This window comes from Mustela nigripes, chromosome 4 (genome assembly GCF_022355385.1).
Source record: "Mustela nigripes isolate SB6536 chromosome 4, MUSNIG.SB6536, whole genome shotgun sequence".
Lineage (NCBI taxonomy): Eukaryota > Metazoa > Chordata > Mammalia > Carnivora > Mustelidae > Mustela > Mustela nigripes.
In genome coordinates, this window is record NC_081560.1 from 2430679 (window position 1) to 2452341 (window position 21663).

A 21663-nucleotide genomic window follows, 5' to 3' on the forward strand; every position below is an offset into this window, starting at 1 on the left:
AGTCGGAATTCCCGTGCTGACCAGTAAGGCGCCCTTTCCCCCTCATCATTTCGCAAGTGAATGCCTCCTGACACTGAACACGTCTACGAAGAGGCAAAGCGTGACGTTCCCCAAATTCAGATAAAAATGTAGGAGGGACATGCAGTAGTCAAAGTGGACGCATATTTGTATTAAATCAATCTGTCCTTGGAGAATGACTTCTGAAGGAAAAAGCCATGAAATCCTAAAGCTAACCAAAAGAACGTGTAACAAAATAACCACTGTAATTCCTTCCTATGCTTCTGCGCTATCTCATCTTCCAAATGCACCCAAAATGCAACTGAGCTGAAATTCCAAGTATAGGATTACGGGTAGGAGAAGACAGTTACTCTAAGAGAAACCGCTCCACGTTAAGGAGAGAGCTCTGGTAAACAGTATAAAGGAACAACTACTCTGATAAAATCAACAGTACTACCTAGATCGGGACGTGACCCAGCCATCGTTTTGCGTGCGGGTACCCGGGAGCAGCAGCCCTCTACAAGCGGGGAGGACAGAAGCCAGGCTCCCCGGTGGCTCTCGTCCCTTGGAGATACAGGCCTCTGGTTACTTCTTTCTCCGTGAGCAGCTGCATACAGAATCCTCCCACTACGCGAATACCAGGACGAGTGAATTTGGACCACAAGTGAGAGCGGACTGTAAAGAAACTTTTGCCATTATTCCTACGATAAAACCTTAATTTCAGACTAGGAGATACACCCCAAGTCTGAAACCCATGAAGGCACACTTTCATTGTTCTAAAGTCTCGGGCTGTCGCTGTGAAACTAACCCTTACCATGCCAGGAGGCTGCGTCGGAAGCAGGGCCGGCCTGTGATCTTTTATTCTCGCCCGCTCGCTGCTGTCTCTCCTCTGGTCTCCCATTGCACGACACACCACAGAGCCTCCTCTCCTTCCGCCCCGCCTGGAACCATAGCGGCCCTGCTTGTGCTGTCGCTCTCTTTCTTCGAATTCCAGCAACGCAGCTTTGGCTTCTGCTGAAAGCTCTGTTTGAAAAGATAGGTAGATGTCAGAGCTCTTCCAAGAGCCGAATCTAGATCTACAAGAGAAACAGGGAAGATACACATGACAAGACACCCCGAGGCAGCGTGGGCCTCACCCTCAGGAGGTCAGTAGACTGGCAGTGACACTCACAGCGTGTGAGTGACACCTGTTAAATGAAGATGTGGCCCGCCCGTGAACCTCACCTGGAGTGAGGCACAGGAGCCACAGTATTTTCACCGGAGACCACAAAAATGTGCAGGGAGAAGCTGAAAGGAAGGGGCTGGGGCCCGACCTCACAGAGCCCTCAAGCCACTGCGATCCCTCCCTCAGTGCCGGCGGGCGGTGCCGGGGAGGAGCGCGCTGGGCCTGGCCCGTGCACTGCGCTCGGTGAGACCAGTACCGGCAGCAGGGGTGTGCAGTGGCACACAGACTCCAAATGAAGAAATAAAACACATCACTGCTTATGCTGAAGTAAACGAAACTATCAGTGAAAACACTGCGAATCAATTAACTTCATACAATGGAAAACTCATCATCATTTCCGATTTATCAAAAAAGACCTTTACTCTGTGAAAAAAAGATTTCTATCCCTGCAGTCTGATATGGAATCCCTATCAGATGAAAGCAAAGGCACAGAAGAAAAAACTCATTAATGCAAATGCTTGTGGGACACCCACGAGATGCTCACCTCTCTGACCAATGCTTTAAGGACACAAAAAACACTAACTCTGGCCCTAAAAAACTTCAGCTGGCACATTATTATAAATTCCTAAAAGAGAAAAGCTGACTTACTCATATACGGTTCCTTTATTTTCAAATACTACCTGAATTGGGGTATCTTACATTAACAAATGTAAACCTTCTAAAGGTGTCACTGAATCCTGAAAGGCATTCTTACACTTTCTTCCACAGTGAAGGGTGAATTTTAAACATTACCAGTTTATCTCCTACCTTGAATTCCATAATCACCACCAAACTCTTCCAAAATCTCTAAGCCACATTTCATTTTCTTGATATTGTTTCTATAGTATTGCCCTCCCCTTCAAATAAGTCTAGACCCCATTCAAAAGAAAATTTAATCTCCTTTTAACAAGCACAGACTTTTACTCTAATCTTGACTACATGATTGGTTCATATACACCATTTTTTGCGGTGAATCAGCAATTATTTTTCTAGTGGTTCTAAGTGTCAAGATTAATTTCACTATCCCCAGTAATAAAATGGTTTCAAATGACATCTTTAATCAGCAAGTAAAAATGCTTTCCTCCAATTGAGACAAGCTGTCACAAAAGGTCACCAAAATATGACAGGATGGAAATTACATTTGTAACTTCAACTGAAATGTTAATTTCCTCTTAAGTGTTTTCTGAACTATGTCCGTACTCTAAAGTAAAGAGACATAGTTGAATGTAACAAAGTGTAACAAAGTTCTACACCGTATTGTCCTTTCCTACGATGTGTTTAATAACATTTGCATATAAAGGATTTTTATAGTAGTTGGACTAATACATAATGAATAAATATTTATAGAATACACAGCTTATCTGGCAAAATAAAAATAACAAATGATAGTCTGAATTTTTTTTATAAGAGAATTTCAATCAAGCAATTTGTTAAAAAAAAAAGAAAGAAAACAAACCTTGCTTGTACTACAAGGACCATCATGTAAACTGAAGGCAGGATCCCACTGCTGGCACTATCACTCTTGTACAGTTTATTACTAGATGAAAATATTCTTCCCACAGATCCTTGGCCTTAAACAAAATTAACTAAGGATATTATTTCAAGAGAACAATATGTAAAAACAGTAAGAATGTTCTTTCTTTAGGCTAAAGCAATAAAATGCAATTTAACATTTACATGTGCCAGTGAAATTTAGAATACTACAAAATCTTGTTGCCTACTCATAGACTAATGGATAAAAAAAAGGCCTAACTTGAAAGTAGTCTTTGGGGTACCACGTGTACTGCTCTCAAAGGAACTCTCAGGTCCACCTCCAAGGGCCAAAGCAGCAGCAGCTCTGAACTTCCGTGCTGAGATTTAAGAAAAACCAGTCACTAACACCTACTTTTTAGAGATGGCTTTTGACATTTCTATTCAAAATACATCACTCCCATACACGTATCAGTTCTAGAAACCCTTCTCAGCTGGGTTCCACAGAGAATTAAAACCCTTAGACCCTACGGCATCCTTTGTACGGAACGAGCAACTCTATCTGCTAATAAGCATGTGGTTTTGTACCAACCGCGGGGAGACTGAGAAAAAGTCACATTTTCTGAATGGCTTAGTTCCCAGAAAGCTAGCTGACTCCTTACTTAAGATCTTTACCTACAGGAAAGCCCAAAATTCTACCTGAATTCAAAATCCACATCAGCAACTGCGTATCAGCTTCTGGAGCTGTACACGACTCCGTGGTCCGCGCACTAAACAATCCCCGATCTGAACACGAGAACAACTAAGACCCAACACCCTTGCAGGTTGTGCAGGGAACTCACTACCCACATGCAGGGTCAAAGGGTCAGGAAAAGGGGGTGCCAGAGCAGGATTTCAAGCTTCTTTTTAAAGAGTGGAAGGGGGGCGCCTGGGTGGCTCAATGGGTTAAAGCCTCTGCCTTCAGCTCAGGTCATGATCTCAGCTCAAAATCAGTATTTTCTTCTACGTAAAACTAATCTTTTGTTGGATCGAGTGCCCGCATGGGGCTCTCTGCTCGGTGGGGAGCCTGCTTCCTCCTCTCTCTCTCTGCCCGCCTCTCGGCCTACTTGTGAGATCTCTGTCAAATAAATAAATAAAATCTTTTTAAAATAAATAAATAAATAAATAAATGAAATAAAGAGTGGAAGGTTCTCTAGCAATCAATGATAACACAAAATCATTTTTGTCTTTAAAATGTTAAAAGACATCACTTGTCAAGAAATACGTATTATATGAGATGACATGTAGACTCTGGTAGCAAGATACCTACAAAGAGTAGGTAAACAGCTATATACAGTCAAATAAATGTTAGGTATTTCTATACAGAACCTGAAACCGCTACCTGCCACCAAGTGCACACGAACTGACAGCCTAACTGGTAAAACTTAAGCAGATTTATGGTTTACCAGACACCGTAGCAGCTTCTCTTTCTCAAACAGTATTTTCTTCTACGTAAAACTAATCTTTTGTTGGAAGAGTGGGGGTGGGGTCAGGGTAATAAGAGAGTGCACTGATTTAGGAAACCAATCTGTAAATGGGACAGAAAAATTCTTTTTGTACCGGAAATAAGCCTAACTTTGAGTTACTAGAAAACTCGTGCTTCAAACGCTATGCTTGCTATGTCAGGGCTCACGCATATGGAGCAGAGACAGACACATTTAAGCACCATTTCCACTTGCCCTATTACCTGGCTAAATTGGCACAAATGCATTTAAACCTAATTTCTTAATGTTTAAAAGAACGGCCAATGTCCAAACTGTTTATGCTTGTGGGCCCCCACCCCTAAGGACCCCAGACTCTGTGCCCCTGTACTGAAAGGCTCCGGCTTGCCTACCACTAACCCCCCCAACCTCTTCTCTCAGGAGGTACAAATGACCCCGAAGAGAGCACAATGAAGCCAAGGTCCCGAGACGGAGGGATGACAGCAACAGAGACGGTGAACACAAGCAGGACGGACACCTGGGCTGTCAGTGCCGGGGCGGGTGCAACGCACAGAGATGACCCCAGCTGAGGGCAGGAGGTGGGCGAGGCATCGGGGTTCAGGGGAAAGTGACCCTCACGCTGGCCTACAGGAAGCTGGCTCTAGACGAAAAAGGCCCTTCTCGGTGTTTGTCAAGTGACGTCACACCCTCAGAACCTGCAGCTATCCCCGCTGTTACAATGTGCACACAAGTTCCACATCAATGGAACAATGCCACAGCCGCTACAAAACCGCAGAGAAGCGATGAATTCTCCCTCTGTGCCATTCAGCCTGGGGCGGCCACTCTCCCTTTTCATCCTACTCCAGCCCAAGCCTGAGACACCTGCTCTGGTGTGTAATGTTACCCTTCCCTCCTGCTGAAAGACACACTTCTGTTCTGTCCCATCATCCCGTGTTCCCAAGGCCGACGGCACATCCTCTTTCTTAGCAACTTATGCCGTCCTGCTTCAGCCCAACTGGCAACTTCACAGCCTAACTTGAGCTAAGTGCAGAGCATTCTTGGGTCGGAAGCTAAAGGAGGGGGAAATCAGAGGGCAAAGAAGTAGAGACTGCCAGGAGTCCACCAGTAATCGCCCCATAAATCTCGCTGCATAAAGGTAACATGGTAAAACAGGCTCGCTGTTCATCTGTATACACTGGGAGCCTGGCACCCTCGTGCAGAATTCCCACCTGCCACTTACAGACCCGTGTTCATGTTTCTAAGTGAAAAGGACTATAAAAAAATGGTTAAGAAGTGATCAACGTAGTGACTGACAGTTAGTTGCTTGATTTTTATTTTGACCAAGACCCGGAAGTGGACCCGGAAGTGAGCCCCTCCTCCCATCACCCCACACCCTCTCCCTAGAACCCAGTACAATATCCCAACAGGGAAACTCTACGACCTCCCCTGGCCCGAGAACAAAGCACAGTACCCCAGACGTTCTTAAAGAAGAATCCTAGAGCAGCAGGGGCACCACGGCCTGCCAACTCCTCAGAAACGTGACCATCCTGTGCAGCGCCCTGAACCAACTCTCAGGAGAGCTGGCAGTGGGTCCGGGAATCTGTGTTTCAACAAACCTTCTAGGTGATTCTGTTGCTCAAACTGGAGAACTACTGCTCTTTCCTCTGTACTGGACACTGGAAAAATCAAACCCCTAGGGGGAGGGGAGGGTGACCAGTGAAGGGCCCTCTGCTCTCAGCAACGGCCTTCTGCGGGTCCTGCAAAGCAGCGTCTGCTCAGAATGAAGGTCAATCATGGCTATGAACAAGGGACCTTAACTCATAAAACATGGAGAGGAAATGACATCCGGGAAAAGAAAACAGAAAAAAGATGGTTATAACGACACTAACGGGAACAAAATACGAGTAGTCTGGTCCAGAATCAGCCTTCCAGAAGGATCAAATGGCCCTGCGCCACCCCCACACCACACCCCCCCACCCCCAGAGCCAGCAGGACCTGCATGGTATATGCCTGAGAGCAGGCCCAAGCCATCAACTCCAAAAGAAAAAGCTATTAAAAAAGTAAGCAATCAGATACTTTATTCAAATATTTTTGGTCCAGAAGACAGTCACTTTTACGGAACGTATCATACAGCGCTGTAACTCAGCTCTAACGTCACGCAGCCCACGCGCTCTCTGGACGGCACACACAGTAACCTATGGAGTCAAACCGTTTCTGCCCATCTGAGCCGTCACGACAGAACGATGAAGGAAGCGGACACGGGAGTGAAGAAGGGCAGGAGACAGGCAAAAAAAGTTACCCAGAGTTTCTGGAATGTTCCTTCTCTCTCTAGTTACATCGGAGAGCCTAATAATTGTTCCTTCTTTCCTTTCAGTTTTGAAACGTAACCGTCCAGATTCTTCGTCATCATCATCTTCTTCATCTGATTCTTCTTTTATGTCCTTCTGCAGTTCCAAAGTTTCCATACCTCCCTAGAGCGCCGACATACAAAACAGAAAGGGATTGAGACTGAGTTCACATCCTTCTGAATTAAATACTGAAGCGTGATCGATACACACACACACACACACACACACACAGGTTCTTTATATTTAAGATGTAAACACACTGTAAAATGTTCCATGACAAGGCCATGTAAAACACTAAACTGATTCCAGGAACAAATAATTTCAAACATTAAAAACAAAGTCAGAAAAAGTTCAAGTCTTGCTTGTAATTAATACACACTTTTACTTGTACTTCTGAGAGAAAAAACATGAACTTCTTCCTTCCTTCTTCCCTCCCCTACCACACCATTTCCAATTTTTTTAAAGTAGGCTCTGTGTCCAGCTCTGGGCTTGAACTCACAACCTCGAGACCAAGAGTCGTATGCCCAACCAACAGAGCCAGCCAAGGGGCCCAAGAACCATAAATTTCAAGAAGTCCCTGCTGGCCTCAAGCCTGATCCAGATTCCAGCAGAATTCAATATATACGTTAAACCAGCACCGGAGTTCCACGAGTCCTCAGCATACGCCCCAGCATGTGACTTCCATCCGATGAGAGCACGCTCCTTCCTGTCACACAGGCTCAATATTCCCAGTCCCTCCTGACCTCAGCTGCCATGATTTTTACTCTCGGCGCGCACTCCAAAACTGCTGTTAGGTTGGCTGGTTTCTTCAGACTCCAAATATCTGTCCTCACTCACTCTCAGCCTCTCCCTGCTTTCAACCTCCAGGTTCATTTATCACTGCCTCTGGCTCAGAATACTGCAACAGCGAAACTAGGCTTTTTTCTCAGGCATGCTAAAACCAGCTTTTATCTTTTATTTTATTATGTCAGCATTCCTATAGAAATATCACCCAACCAATCCCAACTAAAAATTTCTTCATCAACAATTCTTTTTTTTTTTTTTAAAGATTTTATTTATTTATTTGTCAGAGAGAGAGCGAGCACAGGCAGACAGAGGGGAAGGCAGAGTCAGAGGGAGAAGCAGGCTCCCTGCAGAGCAAGGAGCCCGATGTGGGACTCGATCCCAGGACGCTGGGATCATGACCTGAGCCGAAGGCAGCTGCTTAACCAACTGAGCCACCCAGGCGTCCCTTCATCAACAATTCTTACTCTAGCCCTGATAGTCTCGTTGATACTGACCACTTTTCCCCTTGCACTAGGAGTCTAGGTAACCTCCTGGGAGATAAAATACAGACTTACAAGTGCCAGGTTCATTTAAATACGTTTTATAAATGTAAAGAAAACAGAATTTGTCCCTTTATTCTCATGATTCATAATTTTAAATGTCTTTTACTCTCAAAGGAAACAAAGATGAACTACTTTATTAGAAAATGCACAAGAAAAAGTTTAACATAAACCAAAAATACAATGGTTTTCTATTCTGTCCCCAACACTTTCTGTACAAAAAGATCAACTACGAATGCACATACTCATTGCTATAAATACTCACGTCTCTAACATCTTCAGGAGTTCAATCACCTGAAGATAAAACGAGGACTGTATAGTGATGATGATACCACCACCTTCCAGTATTCCGACAGTCAGTCTACCATGGAACTTTAAAGTACCCATGTCCTGGCATTTGCTCATTTGAGATCAGTATTTCTGTCTTACTGAATATCTGAAACCAAACTGAGTAACACGGACGATGGACCCAGCTAGGCTTGCTCAAACAAAGGTCAGCTCATTTACGAAGGACGCTTCCCATTTCCGTAAGGCTCCAGAGCAGCGCTTCTCCAATCCAGCGTTCACACCCATCCCTGGGAACCCTGTTACAACACAGACTGTAATTCCACACGTCCATGGTGGGGCCTGAGACTGCATTTCTAACAAACTCCTTACATGCTGGTCCAGAGACCACGCGTTTTGCGTGGCAAGGCCACAGAGGAAGAAGGAAATGGCTACCAATAAAGCAAAGATTCTACTTCCTACAATGGTCATTTCTAATGTAGGCATTAACAGTAATTTCAGTGCAAAATTTTCCGAGCAAGTTTAACATAAAACAGGACGAGACTGAAATCAATAAAGTTTATTTTGTATCCAAATATCCATCTAAGAAATCGAGAGAGGACAAGGATGAGCTGAAAATGGTTTCTTTGGGGCAACTACTACAGCCCGCTGGACACAAACCAACCCAGTCTACACCCCAGCAAATCGCCTTCCGACATCTCACCCCAGAAAAACAATCATTTACGTTCACATAAAGAGCCTGTAGGAACATACTGCTCTCTTCTGGATCACCGAGATCGGACCGACAGTAAGTGAATGGCTGCGTGAACAGGAGCCACTCAACGCTCACCAGCAGCAACAGGGCATCGACTATGGACATACATGGGGGGCGCAATCACAAAAGCCCTGCCCGAAGAGAGAAGCCGATCACACGCTGCAACGAGTGCACTCACAGGCCGGTCTCCAGGAGAACACATCACCCTGGCTGCCAGTGATTAGAAATGGAGGGAAGGCAGGACCGCAAAATGACAGCATACGGTAGTTTTTGAGCGATGGAACTCCTGGAAGGTAAGCTTCTGTCTGAAGTCTCGGAGGCCAGGCAGGCCTTGAACAACACAAGCCCAGAACCCCCACGCTAAACCACGGCCTGGCTTCGCCTGTCTCAACCACAGCCGACCACTGGACAACCTGCACTGAGCTAGACTCATGCCTTTGAGCACCTCTTGTTCTAAACACTGGCTCGAAAAGAAAAGAAAAAGAAGAAAAGAAAAGAGAAGAAAAGAAAAAAAGGCATCTTTTTTGGCCATATGATTTACAGAATCAAATAACCTATCTGCCAACTGCTGAGTTTCTCCACATTTTTTTTTTAATATTTTACTTATTTATTTGACAGAGAGAGACAGATAGCAAGAGGGGACACAAGCAGGAGGAGTGAGAGAGGGAGAAGCAGGCTCTCTGCCTAGCAAGGAGCCTGATGTGGGGCTCAATCCCAGGACCCTGGGATTATGACCTGAGCCAAAAGCAGACGCCTAATGACTGAGCGATCTAGGCGCCCCCTCCACAGTTTTAACAAGTACCAGCTAGTATTCTACCCATAAGTAAAACCCCAATGAAGAACAGTGCTGGTGACATAAAAATCAAATTATCGTAAGATACTATTGTGTAAGAAGTTAAATATGTGTATCCGTGATCTCATTGTGAGGCTTTGCCAAAAATACACAAAGACTTGATTTTTAACTACTTAATTATCTTGAAAACCTGAAAGATGTAATTGTAATTCTTAACAGAGGGTACACATGAAAATCATCATGAAAGTTCTTAAAAATAGACAACTCTATCAAAATCTTGCCACATATAGTTGCCCCCTGAACAACTCAGGTTGGAAATGCACAGGTCCACTGGTATGTGAATTTTTGGATATAGTATATAATACATATAACATACAAAATAGATGCTAATCGACTGTTATCAGTAAGCTCTTAGCAGTTATGTTCTGGGGTAGTTAAAAGTTACATGCAGATTTTCAACTAAGCGGGGACCAGTGACCCTAACCCCAGCACTGTTCATGGGTTAAAGGTATAAAGAATTAGAAAGTCTAGGGCGCCTGGGTGGCTCAGTGGGTTAAAGCCTCTGCCTTCGGCTCAGGTCATGATCTCAGGGTCCTGGGATCGAGCCCGCATCGGGCTCTCTGCTCAGCAGGAAGCCTGCTTCCCTTTCTCTCTCTCTGCCTGCCTCTCTGTCTACTTGTGATCTCTTTCCATCAAGTAAATAAAATCTTAAAAAAAAAAAAAAAAGAATTAGAAAGTCTAAGGGAAAGCAAGATCCAGGCCTGTAGATATTTTTAAGTTCTCCAAATAATTCTGAAATGAACCTGTGATCTAAGCTTTTTAAAAGAAAATTCAATATTCTTTCCCAAACCCAAGGGGAAGAAACACGGGTGGTTCTCCAAAACAGGGTGGGAGAAGCATAGGGAACAGAGTTTTTAAAAATTTACCATAAGTTTTTAATGTTTACAGAATATTTTAATAGAGAATAATTCTTTATTATACTAAGAAATAGAAATCAAATACAAGTATTAATTCTACCAATTGTGAAAATTTAGGGGCACCTGGGGGGGCTCAGTCTGTTAAGTATCTGACTCTTGATTTTGGCCCAGGTCATGATCTCAGGGTCCTAAGATGAAGCTCTGCATGCAGTAGGCAAACTGCTTGAGATTCTCTCTCTCCTTCTGCCGTCGCCCGCTCCCCACCGCTTGCTCACTCACACTTCTCCTCCCCCACTCCAAAATACACAAATCTTTAAAAAAAAAAAAAAAATGGTGAAAATTTACAAATTGTAGAGATGCAGCAATCAAATTGCATAAAAATTCTAACTACAGACCATTATCCTTCATAAATACAGACACAAAATTCCTCAAAAAAACAAAAGCACGTGGAATCTAGCAAAATATAAAACAGGAAAATATATCACAACTAAGTGAGGTTAGACAGAAGCACAAGGTTGATTTAAGATACAAAAAAATCAATTTACCAAATCTTAGAGAAAAATTCCAAATACATGTAGATAGCACCCCTGCCCCCATAACCCTCCCTCCACCAGAGGCAGAACTCCAGTCCGTCCGCCCTTGAAGGGCCAGCGACGAGGGACTTGCTTCTAAGGAACAGAGCACAGAAGAGGAAAGTCCGTACTTTACAGACCTACTACCTGTAACTGGCAAACAGGATGTGGCCATGCGATCAAGGCTGACATTGACAGGGAGGTCCCATACCCAGTGGTATGATGGATGAGAAAGGCAGCCAACCTCTGTGGCATTCCTTCCAACCCCCCATGACCCAGCATAATCACGAGAAAGCATCAGACGAGCCCAGACCGGAGGACACATGCTATGGGCTATGCGGCCAGCGCAGCTCTAGATTGGCGTGGCGTGAAGCGCAGGCAGACCAGAGAGGACACACACAACAGTGTGGACCCCGGGACTGGATCCCAGAACAGTAAGAGCACATACAAAATTCCTTGTTAAAGGGCAATGAAAAGTCTGGAGTATAGTTACCAGTTTTTTTTTAAAGTCAGTTTAATTCACATTAATAAAAGAAAAGACAGAAACCACTGGAGTATTTCAAAAGATGCCGAAAAGGCACTGACAAATTTCAACAGCCATTTCTCATTCTTTAAAAAAAAAAAAACTCAATGAACAAGACACGGAGAACAGCTTCACTCTGATGAAACACACACCAACTTCCAGTGAGCTCCAGTCACTGATTTGATGAAACACTGCGCACTTCCCCTACCATCAGGAAGCAGGGAAGAGTGAGTGCCTTCAGTATTTCTGTTCGTTCCGAGAAATGAAAGAAATCAAAGCACAGGTAGGATATGAAGAATTAAAAGTGTGTGTATTAACAGGTAACATGATCACTAAGCCATCAGTTTTCCCCGAGTCTGATGGAAAGATAATAATGCATTCCCTACCAAAATCCCAATCAGACTTTTAGTAGATATTGGCAAATCAGTTACAGAATTTATATGGAAATTCAAAGGACCTAGAATAGCCAAAACAATCTTGAAAAGGAAGACAAAACTGGTGGATTTACACTACCAGCTTTCATGCCACAGTAATCAAGACAGTGTAGTATCAGCGAGGGAACAAGAGATGTCCCAGAAAGAGCGCCAAACTTAAATGATCAATTAATTCCCAACTTAAGCACTAAGACAATTCAATGGGAAAGGAAGGTTTTACAACAAATAATGGTGCAACAATCAGATAAACATACATGAAAAAGTGAAACTCAGATACACACATAAACATATTAGCTGAGACAGATCACAGACCTAAACGACAAAGAGTTAATGCTAAAAAAGCTTCCAGAAGAAAACACAGGCTAGTATCTTTGCAGCTCTGGGGTAAAGATTTCTTGGGTCACAGAATTACCTGGTCTTCATCAAATTAAAATTTTGTGTTCATGAAAAGATACCTTTAAGAAAATTAGAACAGAAGCCACAGGCTCAGAGAAAATATCCACTATACATATAAACACCTGTCTGTCTATACTCTGTGTGTCGATCTAAGAGCATCTGGGTGGCCAAGTCAATTAAGCGTCCAACTCTCAGCTCCGATCAGGTCATGATCTTGCGACTGTGGGATCGAGTCCCACGTCGGGCTCTGTGCTCAGTGTGGAGTCTGCTTCAGATTCTCTCTCCCTTTCCCTCTTGTGCATTCTCACTCTCAAATAAACAAACATCTTTAAAAAAACTCTACCTAGGGGCACCTGGGTGGCTCAGTGGGTTAAAGCCTCTGCTTTCAGCTCAGGTCATGATGTCAGGGTCCTGGGATCGAGCCCCACATCGGGCTCTCTGCTCAGCGGGGAGCCTGCTTCCCCCTCTCTCTCTGCCTGCCTCTCTGCCTACTTGTGATCTCTGTCTGTCAAATAAATAAATAAAATCTTAAAAAAAAAAAAAAAAGGAAAAATATCTACCTAGAACACACAGACAGGAGCTTTAGACAATGTTCCATGCAGAACATATACAGATAATTTATATTCTCTATGTGGCATATACAGACTACGCACAGCATACACAGTCAAAGATTAAAAAGAACCCATTTTTTAAAGACTAAAAATGGACACAAGGAAGATCTAGAAGTGGAATCAGCACCAGCAAGGGCGTGCAGTATCATCAGCTATCAAAGGAGCGCACACTAAACGTGCAAGGACACACCCAGTGAAAGATCTACATGGGAGGGACGGACACCACGAGTGACGGCGAACGGACACTCTCAGGCAAAGACTGCGGGAGCACAAGATGATAGCATCACTCTGAGAAACCATTTGGTGGATTCTCATAGAATTAACTTCTACTCTCTCAGTAATTCCATTCATAGTTAATACCAAGGAAAATGAAAAGATACATCCACTAAAAGATACGTAAGATAATCTTTATAGCTGAATTATCCATGACTTTAAAAAAAAAAGAAAAAGAAAAGAAAACCCAGACGACTGGGTGGCTCAGGGAGTGAAGCATCTGCCTTTAACTCAGGTCATGATCTCAGGGTCCTGGAACTGAGTCCCGCATCGGGCTCCCTGCTCAGCAGGGAGTTTGCCCCTGCTTCCGCTCTCTCTCTCAAACAAATACAGATCTTTTTTATATATACTTTACTGAATTGCCAGAACAGGGGAGAGAAAGTGTGAGCACAAACGGGGAGAGGCAGGCAGAAGTAGAGGGAGAAGCAGCTCCCCACTGAGCAGAGAGCCCAGCGCGGGCCTCGATCCCAGGACCCTGAGAACATGAACTGAGCCGAAAGCAGAGGCTTAGCCAACTGAGCCACCCGGGCGCCCCATAAATAAAGATGAAAAGGAAGGAAGGAAGGAAGGCAGGAACCCACCCAAATATCTCCTCTATCGGGAAAATGAACACGTATGGCACATCCCTAAAATGCAGTGAACTACTGACATGTACAACGACCTACATGAGCCTCGGAAACATTACGTGGAACACGGGCGTGAGACACAGAGTAAGGATTCTGTTCCCGTGAAGTTCTAGAGTAGGAAAGGCTATTTCAGGTGACAAGAACAACACTGCCTCCGCGGAGTCAGGGCTGACAGGACAGAAGGGGGAGCGCCGTGGGTCACAGAACGGCTTCCGAGCAGAGGGAAGGCGGCACCCCGAACGCTCGGACCGAAACCCCGAACGGCACGTTTCGGGATGTGCCCCCCCGACCGCCAGTGGCCTCCCAGTGCGCAGAGTAAACGCTTTCAACAGGGCGCAGACTTCTTCGGCCTGCTCGTCGCTCCTGCTCCACAGGAGGAAAGCAGCGCACGCGGCAGGCCTGCTGGCCGCAGGGGACGACAACCAGCACAACCGGCCCCGGCGTCTTTATGATCACGTCCTCGTCACCCGCCGCGAGCGCAGGCACGTCCGGGCTGCGACCACGCACGATCGTGAAGGTGTCGCCTCCGGCAGGTTTGCCCACGGAAAGGACTCCCCGCCGCACGGCGCGGACGCCGCCAACGCAGACTTCAAGGAGCTGAAGCGGCCACGGCGCCCCGCTCCCTTCCTGGGCTCTCAGCGCACCCCAGAGCCCGGCCCCGCGCCGCTGCTGGGCGCCAACAGCTGGCTCGCCGAGCCCCTGCAGACGCCTGAGCAACTGGATGAAAAGGCTGCATGGATACCGAAACACAGGCACCGTGGCAGGCCAAACCCGTCACTCCTCCTTCAGGACTCTCTTCTGGCTTCTTTAAAAAAGATGGAAGAGCCGCTCTCCAAAGCGAAAGTTCCGAAACGTACTACGACAGCATGTGACACGGGACACCCACCTTTCAACACCTAAGACAGCACCACGCACAAATGCTCAATAATGGTATTTGAGACTGGCAGATCTCAGGGATTCTACAAGAAAGGAGACAAGCCCGAGATCTTCATGGCGGGGGGCGTTGCGGGGGCCGCGACCAGCACGTTACCTGACTCCAAGGACTATCAGAAGGCCTGGGAGCGAAGCACGTGGGGAAGGATTTCCAGTCCAGACAAAACAAGCGACATAAACAAGGCAAACTTGAAGCAACCAGCAAGGACAGAGGATAGGAAAGTAAATATATTTAAAATATACTTAAAAACATGAAACAAATACACTAAACACACAAAATACAAATGCATTAAAAATATTTTAAAGGGGCGCCTGGTGGCTCAGTGGGTTAAGCCGCTGCCTTCGGCTCAGGTCATGATCTCAGGGTCCTGGGATCGAGCCCCACATCGGGCTCTCTGCTCCACAGGGAGCCTGCTTCCTTCTCTCTCTCTGCCTGCCTCTCTGCCTGCTTGTGATCTCTCTCTGTCAAATAAATAAATAAAATCTTAAAAAAAAAAAAATATTTTAAGCAACAAAAAAATAAGGCAAACCTCAACCATAAAAGGACAGAAGAATAAGAAAGTAAATATAAGAGTAACTTTTTAAAAATACTTTCAAATACTAAATTTAAAATTAAATTTTGGGACATACAGCTTAGAAGGAAAAAGCAAATACTCTACCTCCTCACAGATGGCATAAAAAAAGAAACTAGTCAATCTGGAGGAGAGTTTACTTTATGCTCTATAAAAAGATTCATACTGAAAACAAACCTTAGAATGTTTCAAGTGGGACCTCAGCAACTTGAAATCACAGGAGTTAACAAATGCAATCTTTGCCTTACAAATTCCAGGTCAGAATCTTAACCATCCTGGGTCCCAATTTTAAAAAGTTATTCTGTTGGACGCCTGGGTGGCTCAGCGGGTCAAGCGTCTGCCTTCGGCTCAGGTCATGATCTCAGGGTCCTGGGATCGAGCCCCACTTCAGGCTCTCTGCTCAGCAGGGAGCCTGCTTCCCCCTCTCTCTCTGCCTGTCTCTCTGCCTGCTTGTGATCTCTGTCAAATAAATAAATAAAATCTTAAAAAAAAAAAAAGTTATTCTGCTCATAGCAAAAATATTCTGAAGTATTTGGGGTACAAAGCATCAAATAATCCCACCATCGAGAGGTAACCACTATCAGCATTTTTGTCCACACCCATGCAGATGTGGAGTCACACACACACTTAGATGTGCAAAGTTACAGGGAACTTAGGGGAGGAACTGGATTGTCTTCCTCTGTTCACTTTACGTGCCCAACAGAAAGCGAGCGCATCCGCAAGTAAGCCATGGTCCCAAGAAGTCCGGCCACCCCTTAACCCTCTAGAAAACTCTACACTTGAGGCTGCAAGCGGACTGGAGTGCGCGTCTTCCAACACAGGTAGATGAACTCTCTCAGATGACTTCAGCAACGGGAATTACTGAGCCGAAAGGCCTTGAGGCTTTGATCCCCCCGAGAAGAACGGAGGGCGTGCGAATCTTCCCCTTCCAGCAAGCAAGTGAGGCAGTTGCCACTGTTTCACGGAGGCTGTGAGAAGCCATCAGAGCCTGGTCACAGTTGAGGACAAGGCGTCCCTCTGATCCAGAACAGTGTCACTTGGGGGCTGGCTCCCGGAGCGGATTCCCAGGTGCCGTGTGAACACAGTGGCTGAGCTACAAAAGAGACCCTGAGTGTAGGGACCCCCAGTCTGTTACAAGAAACAGAAAGCACACTTGCCCCTGGCCCCAGAGGAAGATACTCCATCTTTTAAGACTGTGTGTGTGCTTGAAAAGCTAGCTGAGAACAAAGGGGCAGCCTGTGCTTCGCTCACAAAATAGGCTGAAACATGAGAGACCTCCAGAAAAGTGTCTCTGGGCAGTTAACGTTTCTAAAATGGTCTCCTAACAGAATGAGACTGTAATCTGACCAGTCATTTTGATTTCTGCCAGTATTAAAAAAGGTTAAATTATCCATTTTAATTTATTTTGTTGACTATATTTTATATGTGTAGTGGTCATGTGCTTCTCTTCTCTTTGGATTGCTCTCCCGTATTATTGACCCTTCTTTATATAGGAATGCTCATCTGTATGTGCGGAATATATTAATTTTGCTAAATATATTAATTTTTAGGCTCACATGCGAATTTCCCAAATCTGTCATTTGTTGAACCTCTTCATGGTGTTTTGGGGTATTTACAGATGATCAAATCACTCTTTTCCTTTACTACCGAGAGTAGAAGGGTAATAACCAAGACAACTTTGTGCTCGTTTTTCCTCATTTTCTATCATGTCCTTAATAATAAAACTCCCAGTTTTGGCTGAACACGTTGTCACCTCACACTGTCTTCACCAGTTTCCCTGCCGTAGGTTATGGCCATGTGACCAAGGCCTAACTTGTGAGATGTTTATCGCGGGCTACCTGAGAACTCTGCGATGTGGGTTTGCAGTGGCATGGTCCCCTCTGGGCCTCCAGCAACCCACAGTCTGGATGCAGACCACAGTAAGAAAGGCAGCCCTAGAACTTACCATGCACGTCAAAAAGAAGCCTATACACGATTACCTGAGGAGGCCTACACCAGATCGGAAATGCCCTCTGGAATTTTTTGACTTTAGTGTTAAAAAAAATTAGCTCTCACATTTGCTGAGTTTTCAGTTTTGCAGGTAAGCCTAAGGCCACTCGGTTGCCATTATTAAAATGATTTCTTCTAATCCGCTGACCATTCCGTATGTGTATATGCAGATGAACAAGTCTATGTCTGGTTGTTTTTTACACTAAAAGATTCAATCTTCCTGAGATCCACACTGATGTAAGGTATAAGGGAGCAATCCAACTTTTCCCCAAATGAGCAATCCTTTCTACGTGTCTCTGAGATACTCTGTCATATTAGCCGCAGACAGGTTATGAGTTCATTTCCTTTAAGGCTGGGTCCAATCATTAATGTTCCTCCAAAGACATCTCTCCAGAAGATACTTGAAAATCGAAGGCAAGATTACCATTCTTTTTTAATAATAACAACCCACTTTTGCTTTAATATTTTTATGACTACGGTTCAGGAATCAAAGTCTGAAATACCTAGATCTACCAGTCAGACCCAGAAAACAAGCACTTCCAGAAGGCAGCCAAGCAAGGGTAACCCTGCTTTTCTTTGATTGCTTCACACAAAAAGTGTGTATCTCCAGACATCATTAGACTTTTCTCATCCTAAAATGTCCTATAAATATATTCTCATCAAAGGGTAAAGAGACTACTACTTAAAGTACCGAAAGAATAAATTACGACAAATATCAATGAAATTAATTTTCCAAACTCAAAATCCCACAAACTAGCAGGACACGAACTAGGTTTCCATCTCAACTACTCACCACTGGGAATGATATCTGCACCTCCCTAACTGCGCCCCCCCCTTCTCTCCACTCCTGATGTCTTCAGGGTTCTTTCTTAGATGTCTTCTGCCTGAATCAGCCTCTCACAGGTCTGACCCAGACGTGCTCTACGCCCTCCAGCACACAGAGCGCTCACCTGCGTACAGCTCTGCTTTCTCCAAACCCGGGGCAGTGGCTCAGGACAGCCGGCACAGAGTGGCCACGAGGAGGGAACCATCTCTCACGGAACATCTCCTTCAGCTTTGGCTTGGCTCCTTGTCCTGGCTGCTTCTACAACTGGACAATCTGGGTAAAGATTTCTCCATCCTATTCTTTTATCTTTTCTCTAAGTTTCAAATTATTTCAAATAGCAAGAGACAGACGGCACAAAATGGAAAGTCAAATTTGGCCTGCGAGGGAGGAGAGAGGGTATGTCCTGCGAAGTGCTCGCAGCATACACGTGCCCACACTCGGTCACAGCGCCATGGGAGGCAAAGGAAGGGCAAGTAGAGTTCCGTGCGCGGAGTTTCTAAAGCGCTGGCCTAAGTACCCAAAGCAGACGACCCAAGCCACTAAGTATCACTTTTCATGATCTTTTGGAATAAAGGGAGGAAAAGTTATTAAGGAAAGTAACTGAGAAAAAAAAAATTAGTAAGGAAAAACCGTTTCTAAACCAACAGATCGCACGGCGACAGAATGATTTCACGGCTCACAGGCCTGGCCCACCAGGCCAGTCCGCAGGTCGTCGGAAACCCGAATCTAGGAAGCCCGACACGCCTCACGCCGCCTCTGTTCATCCAAACATCTCTTCAGACTAGCCCACAGCTCACCTCTTCGCCAAGCCTCAACGCTTCCCCGCGGCCCTTCCCCATGCGCTGGGAGACCCAGTCCCAACCAGAGGGCCCCTCCGCGAGCTCCCGAAGCAGGGACCGGAGCGCGCGCTGGCGGACTTCACTTCTTCTAGGCCTCGGTCACAGGAACTTGCCCACGTGTCTCCCCTCTCCTGGATGAAAGCGCGCGCTCCCTGAGAGCAGGGGCCCAGCTTCTCACCCAACCACCCAAGCAAGGGAACACCTAAATACGAACCCGGACGTAGTTCTGCAAGAATGCTCTTAACTATGAACATCAACGGATTTAAAATGATTATAGCAATCCTTTCAAAGCACTAACACATACACGACATTTTTAAAGATCTGTACCCACGCCCCCCTAAAACACTGAAGTATTCTAACACTTCCAGGGCAAAGAGCTAAGTGGAAATCACAGCTCACCAGAACTCACTATCCAAAGACTCTAGAAAGCGCCGGCTTTTTCTGCACACATAGTTCAAAGAAGACATGTATCAACTTTTCGCTAATGCTTTAAAAAAAAAAAAAGGCTCATTTTAAATCTGGAAGAAAAAAAAAACCATCAAAATTTTGGACTCTTTTTAAAAGATGAACAAATACCTCTTCCGCTTCAGGAGCAACCTGGGGGTCAGTGATCTCATCTAATTCATCTTCAGCAACACAGTCTTCCTGCCCTCGCAGCCCCCGCCGCCCACAAGCCTACAAGCGTTCTTCATCCTGACAGCCATTAAAGAGAAAGTAAGTCCTCCTCATACCGCTCCGGGTCCTGAAAGCACTTTTCATCTTCACGACTCATGCTTCGTTATTTTAGCAAACGTGACGAGCGCGGTGACCGGACAAAGCAGAAAGCACGAAGCACGGGCAGCCGATGCGGCCTCGCCCGCGTTACTGAGACGGGGAGCGGCAGGCCAGCGCCACAGCCAAGGTCAGTGCCACAGCTGCGCTCCAGCCCCCGAGCGCCCTTTGAGCCCACGCTCGGGGACAGCAGCCTTCAAGAGAAGGTGCCTGCGCTCGCTCGGTGCAGCCCAGCAGCGGCACGGGAGCCGAAGCACACCCACCGTGCGCCATTTTTACAGCAGTAAAAGGCAACAAAAGCATAAGCCGTTCACTTCCACACAGGAGCTTGGTTAGAGATGGCGTTTGAATTTGCTTCTCCCTCAGCGCATCCCTTCGATCGGAGGGGTGGTTCCAGCTCTGTGCGACACGTAAGGGGCAGACCTCCCTCGAAGGGCATATGGAAAGAAGCAGACAGCGGGCTCGAGATGGTTCCAAGAGAAGGAAGGGTCCCTACACACGCTACGGTCAAGTAACAGGAACCTCTGGTCCTGCGCGGGGGAGCTGACCCTGCCAGCATCCGCCGGAACAGCAGCGGCTGCTTGCAAGACAGCGAGAGTGGGCACGGACAGAACCTGAGGCAAGCTCCCGCGCGACACGGAAGCCGCCCCTGCGATCCCCAAAGAAACCAGCTGCGTTCAAGGGGACAAACCATCGTAGGTCCCACAAGTGTCTCTCAAGGCTGCCTGAACACTGCATCTCACTCTCCATAAGAAACCGTCCCGTTGAAAAGAGAACTGTCACCCCTCACCATTCACTGACAGAACGGTTAGACTTCGAGGAAGGCCAGCGGCGGCCATCAGAATCTTCAGCTGAGACACAACGGAGAATACTCTATGCCACTGGATCCTCCCCAAGAAACAAGCCCTTCACACGAGCTCCCAGTCTGAAACTGTTCCGACAGACCCGTGTTTTATGAACTCTCCATCTACAGGAGCTTTAAAAACCCTGAAAAGATTGTGCGTAAAAGTATACATCCCCGACCATTTTCTCATATTTCTCAAATAACAAGGATCACCGTCTCTTAACACAAGAGCACAAGCTTTTAAATCAAGTCCCAAGTCACTCTCAAGAAGAGGACTGGCAAAATCCACGGCACCCGAGGGCCGCCGGGCACGGTGGTCCTCTGAGCCACGCCCGCACGCGGCCCCGCTTCTGCCCACGCCCACGTGCCCCTGGCAAGGCGGCTCCCGGCCTCCATTCCCGGCCTCCATTCCCGGCCTCCATTCCCGGCCATCCGCCAAACGCACCCACTCGGTGTCAAGAGTGCGCCCCAAAACCCATTACGTGCTCACACTCGGCATGTCACCGAGCGGGGTTCTAGCTCGAGGGGACAAGTTAACCATCCGACCCGGGACACGACACACAGTGAATAAACCATCCGATACGCTAAAATGCCGCTGGGACCGAGGGGCCCCCGCCCGCCGCCCGCCTGCTGGGCTCCCCTGAGGAAGCCCGTCCAGGAGCCCGCCACGCTCCCCAGCCGGAGCCCCAGTCCGAAGACACGGCAGGGGACGCTCCAGCCCCGGCTGCCGCTTCGAAGCCGCCAGTGGACAGGGACAGGAAGGGAGAAGAGCGGCCGCGCCGTGAGCTCCGGCGCCGAGGCGCGCAGAGGGGGCTCGCGGGACACTCGCCTCGCCTTCCCACACAGCTCCCTGCGAAAACAGGAGGACGCTCTCAAAAATTCTAAGCAAAACTGCCGAAGG

The 21663-nt window shown here is 46.4% G+C and overlaps 1 protein-coding gene across 9 annotated transcripts in view; it reads right to left on the bottom strand.

The window, feature by feature from the left end:
• RBM33 (RNA binding motif protein 33) overlaps positions 1–21663 on the bottom strand; it is a 132613-nt gene that overhangs the window by 67755 nt on the left and 43195 nt on the right. For all 9 annotated transcript variants that reach the window (XM_059396026.1, XM_059396025.1, XM_059396024.1 and 6 more), the window contains exons 6-7: positions 6431–6602; positions 812–1020 (exon numbers count right to left, since the gene is read on the bottom strand). In XM_059396026.1, the coding sequence (XP_059252009.1) occupies positions 812–1020; positions 6431–6602 (381 nt within the window). The remainder of the gene's footprint in view (positions 1–811; positions 1021–6430; positions 6603–21663) is intronic.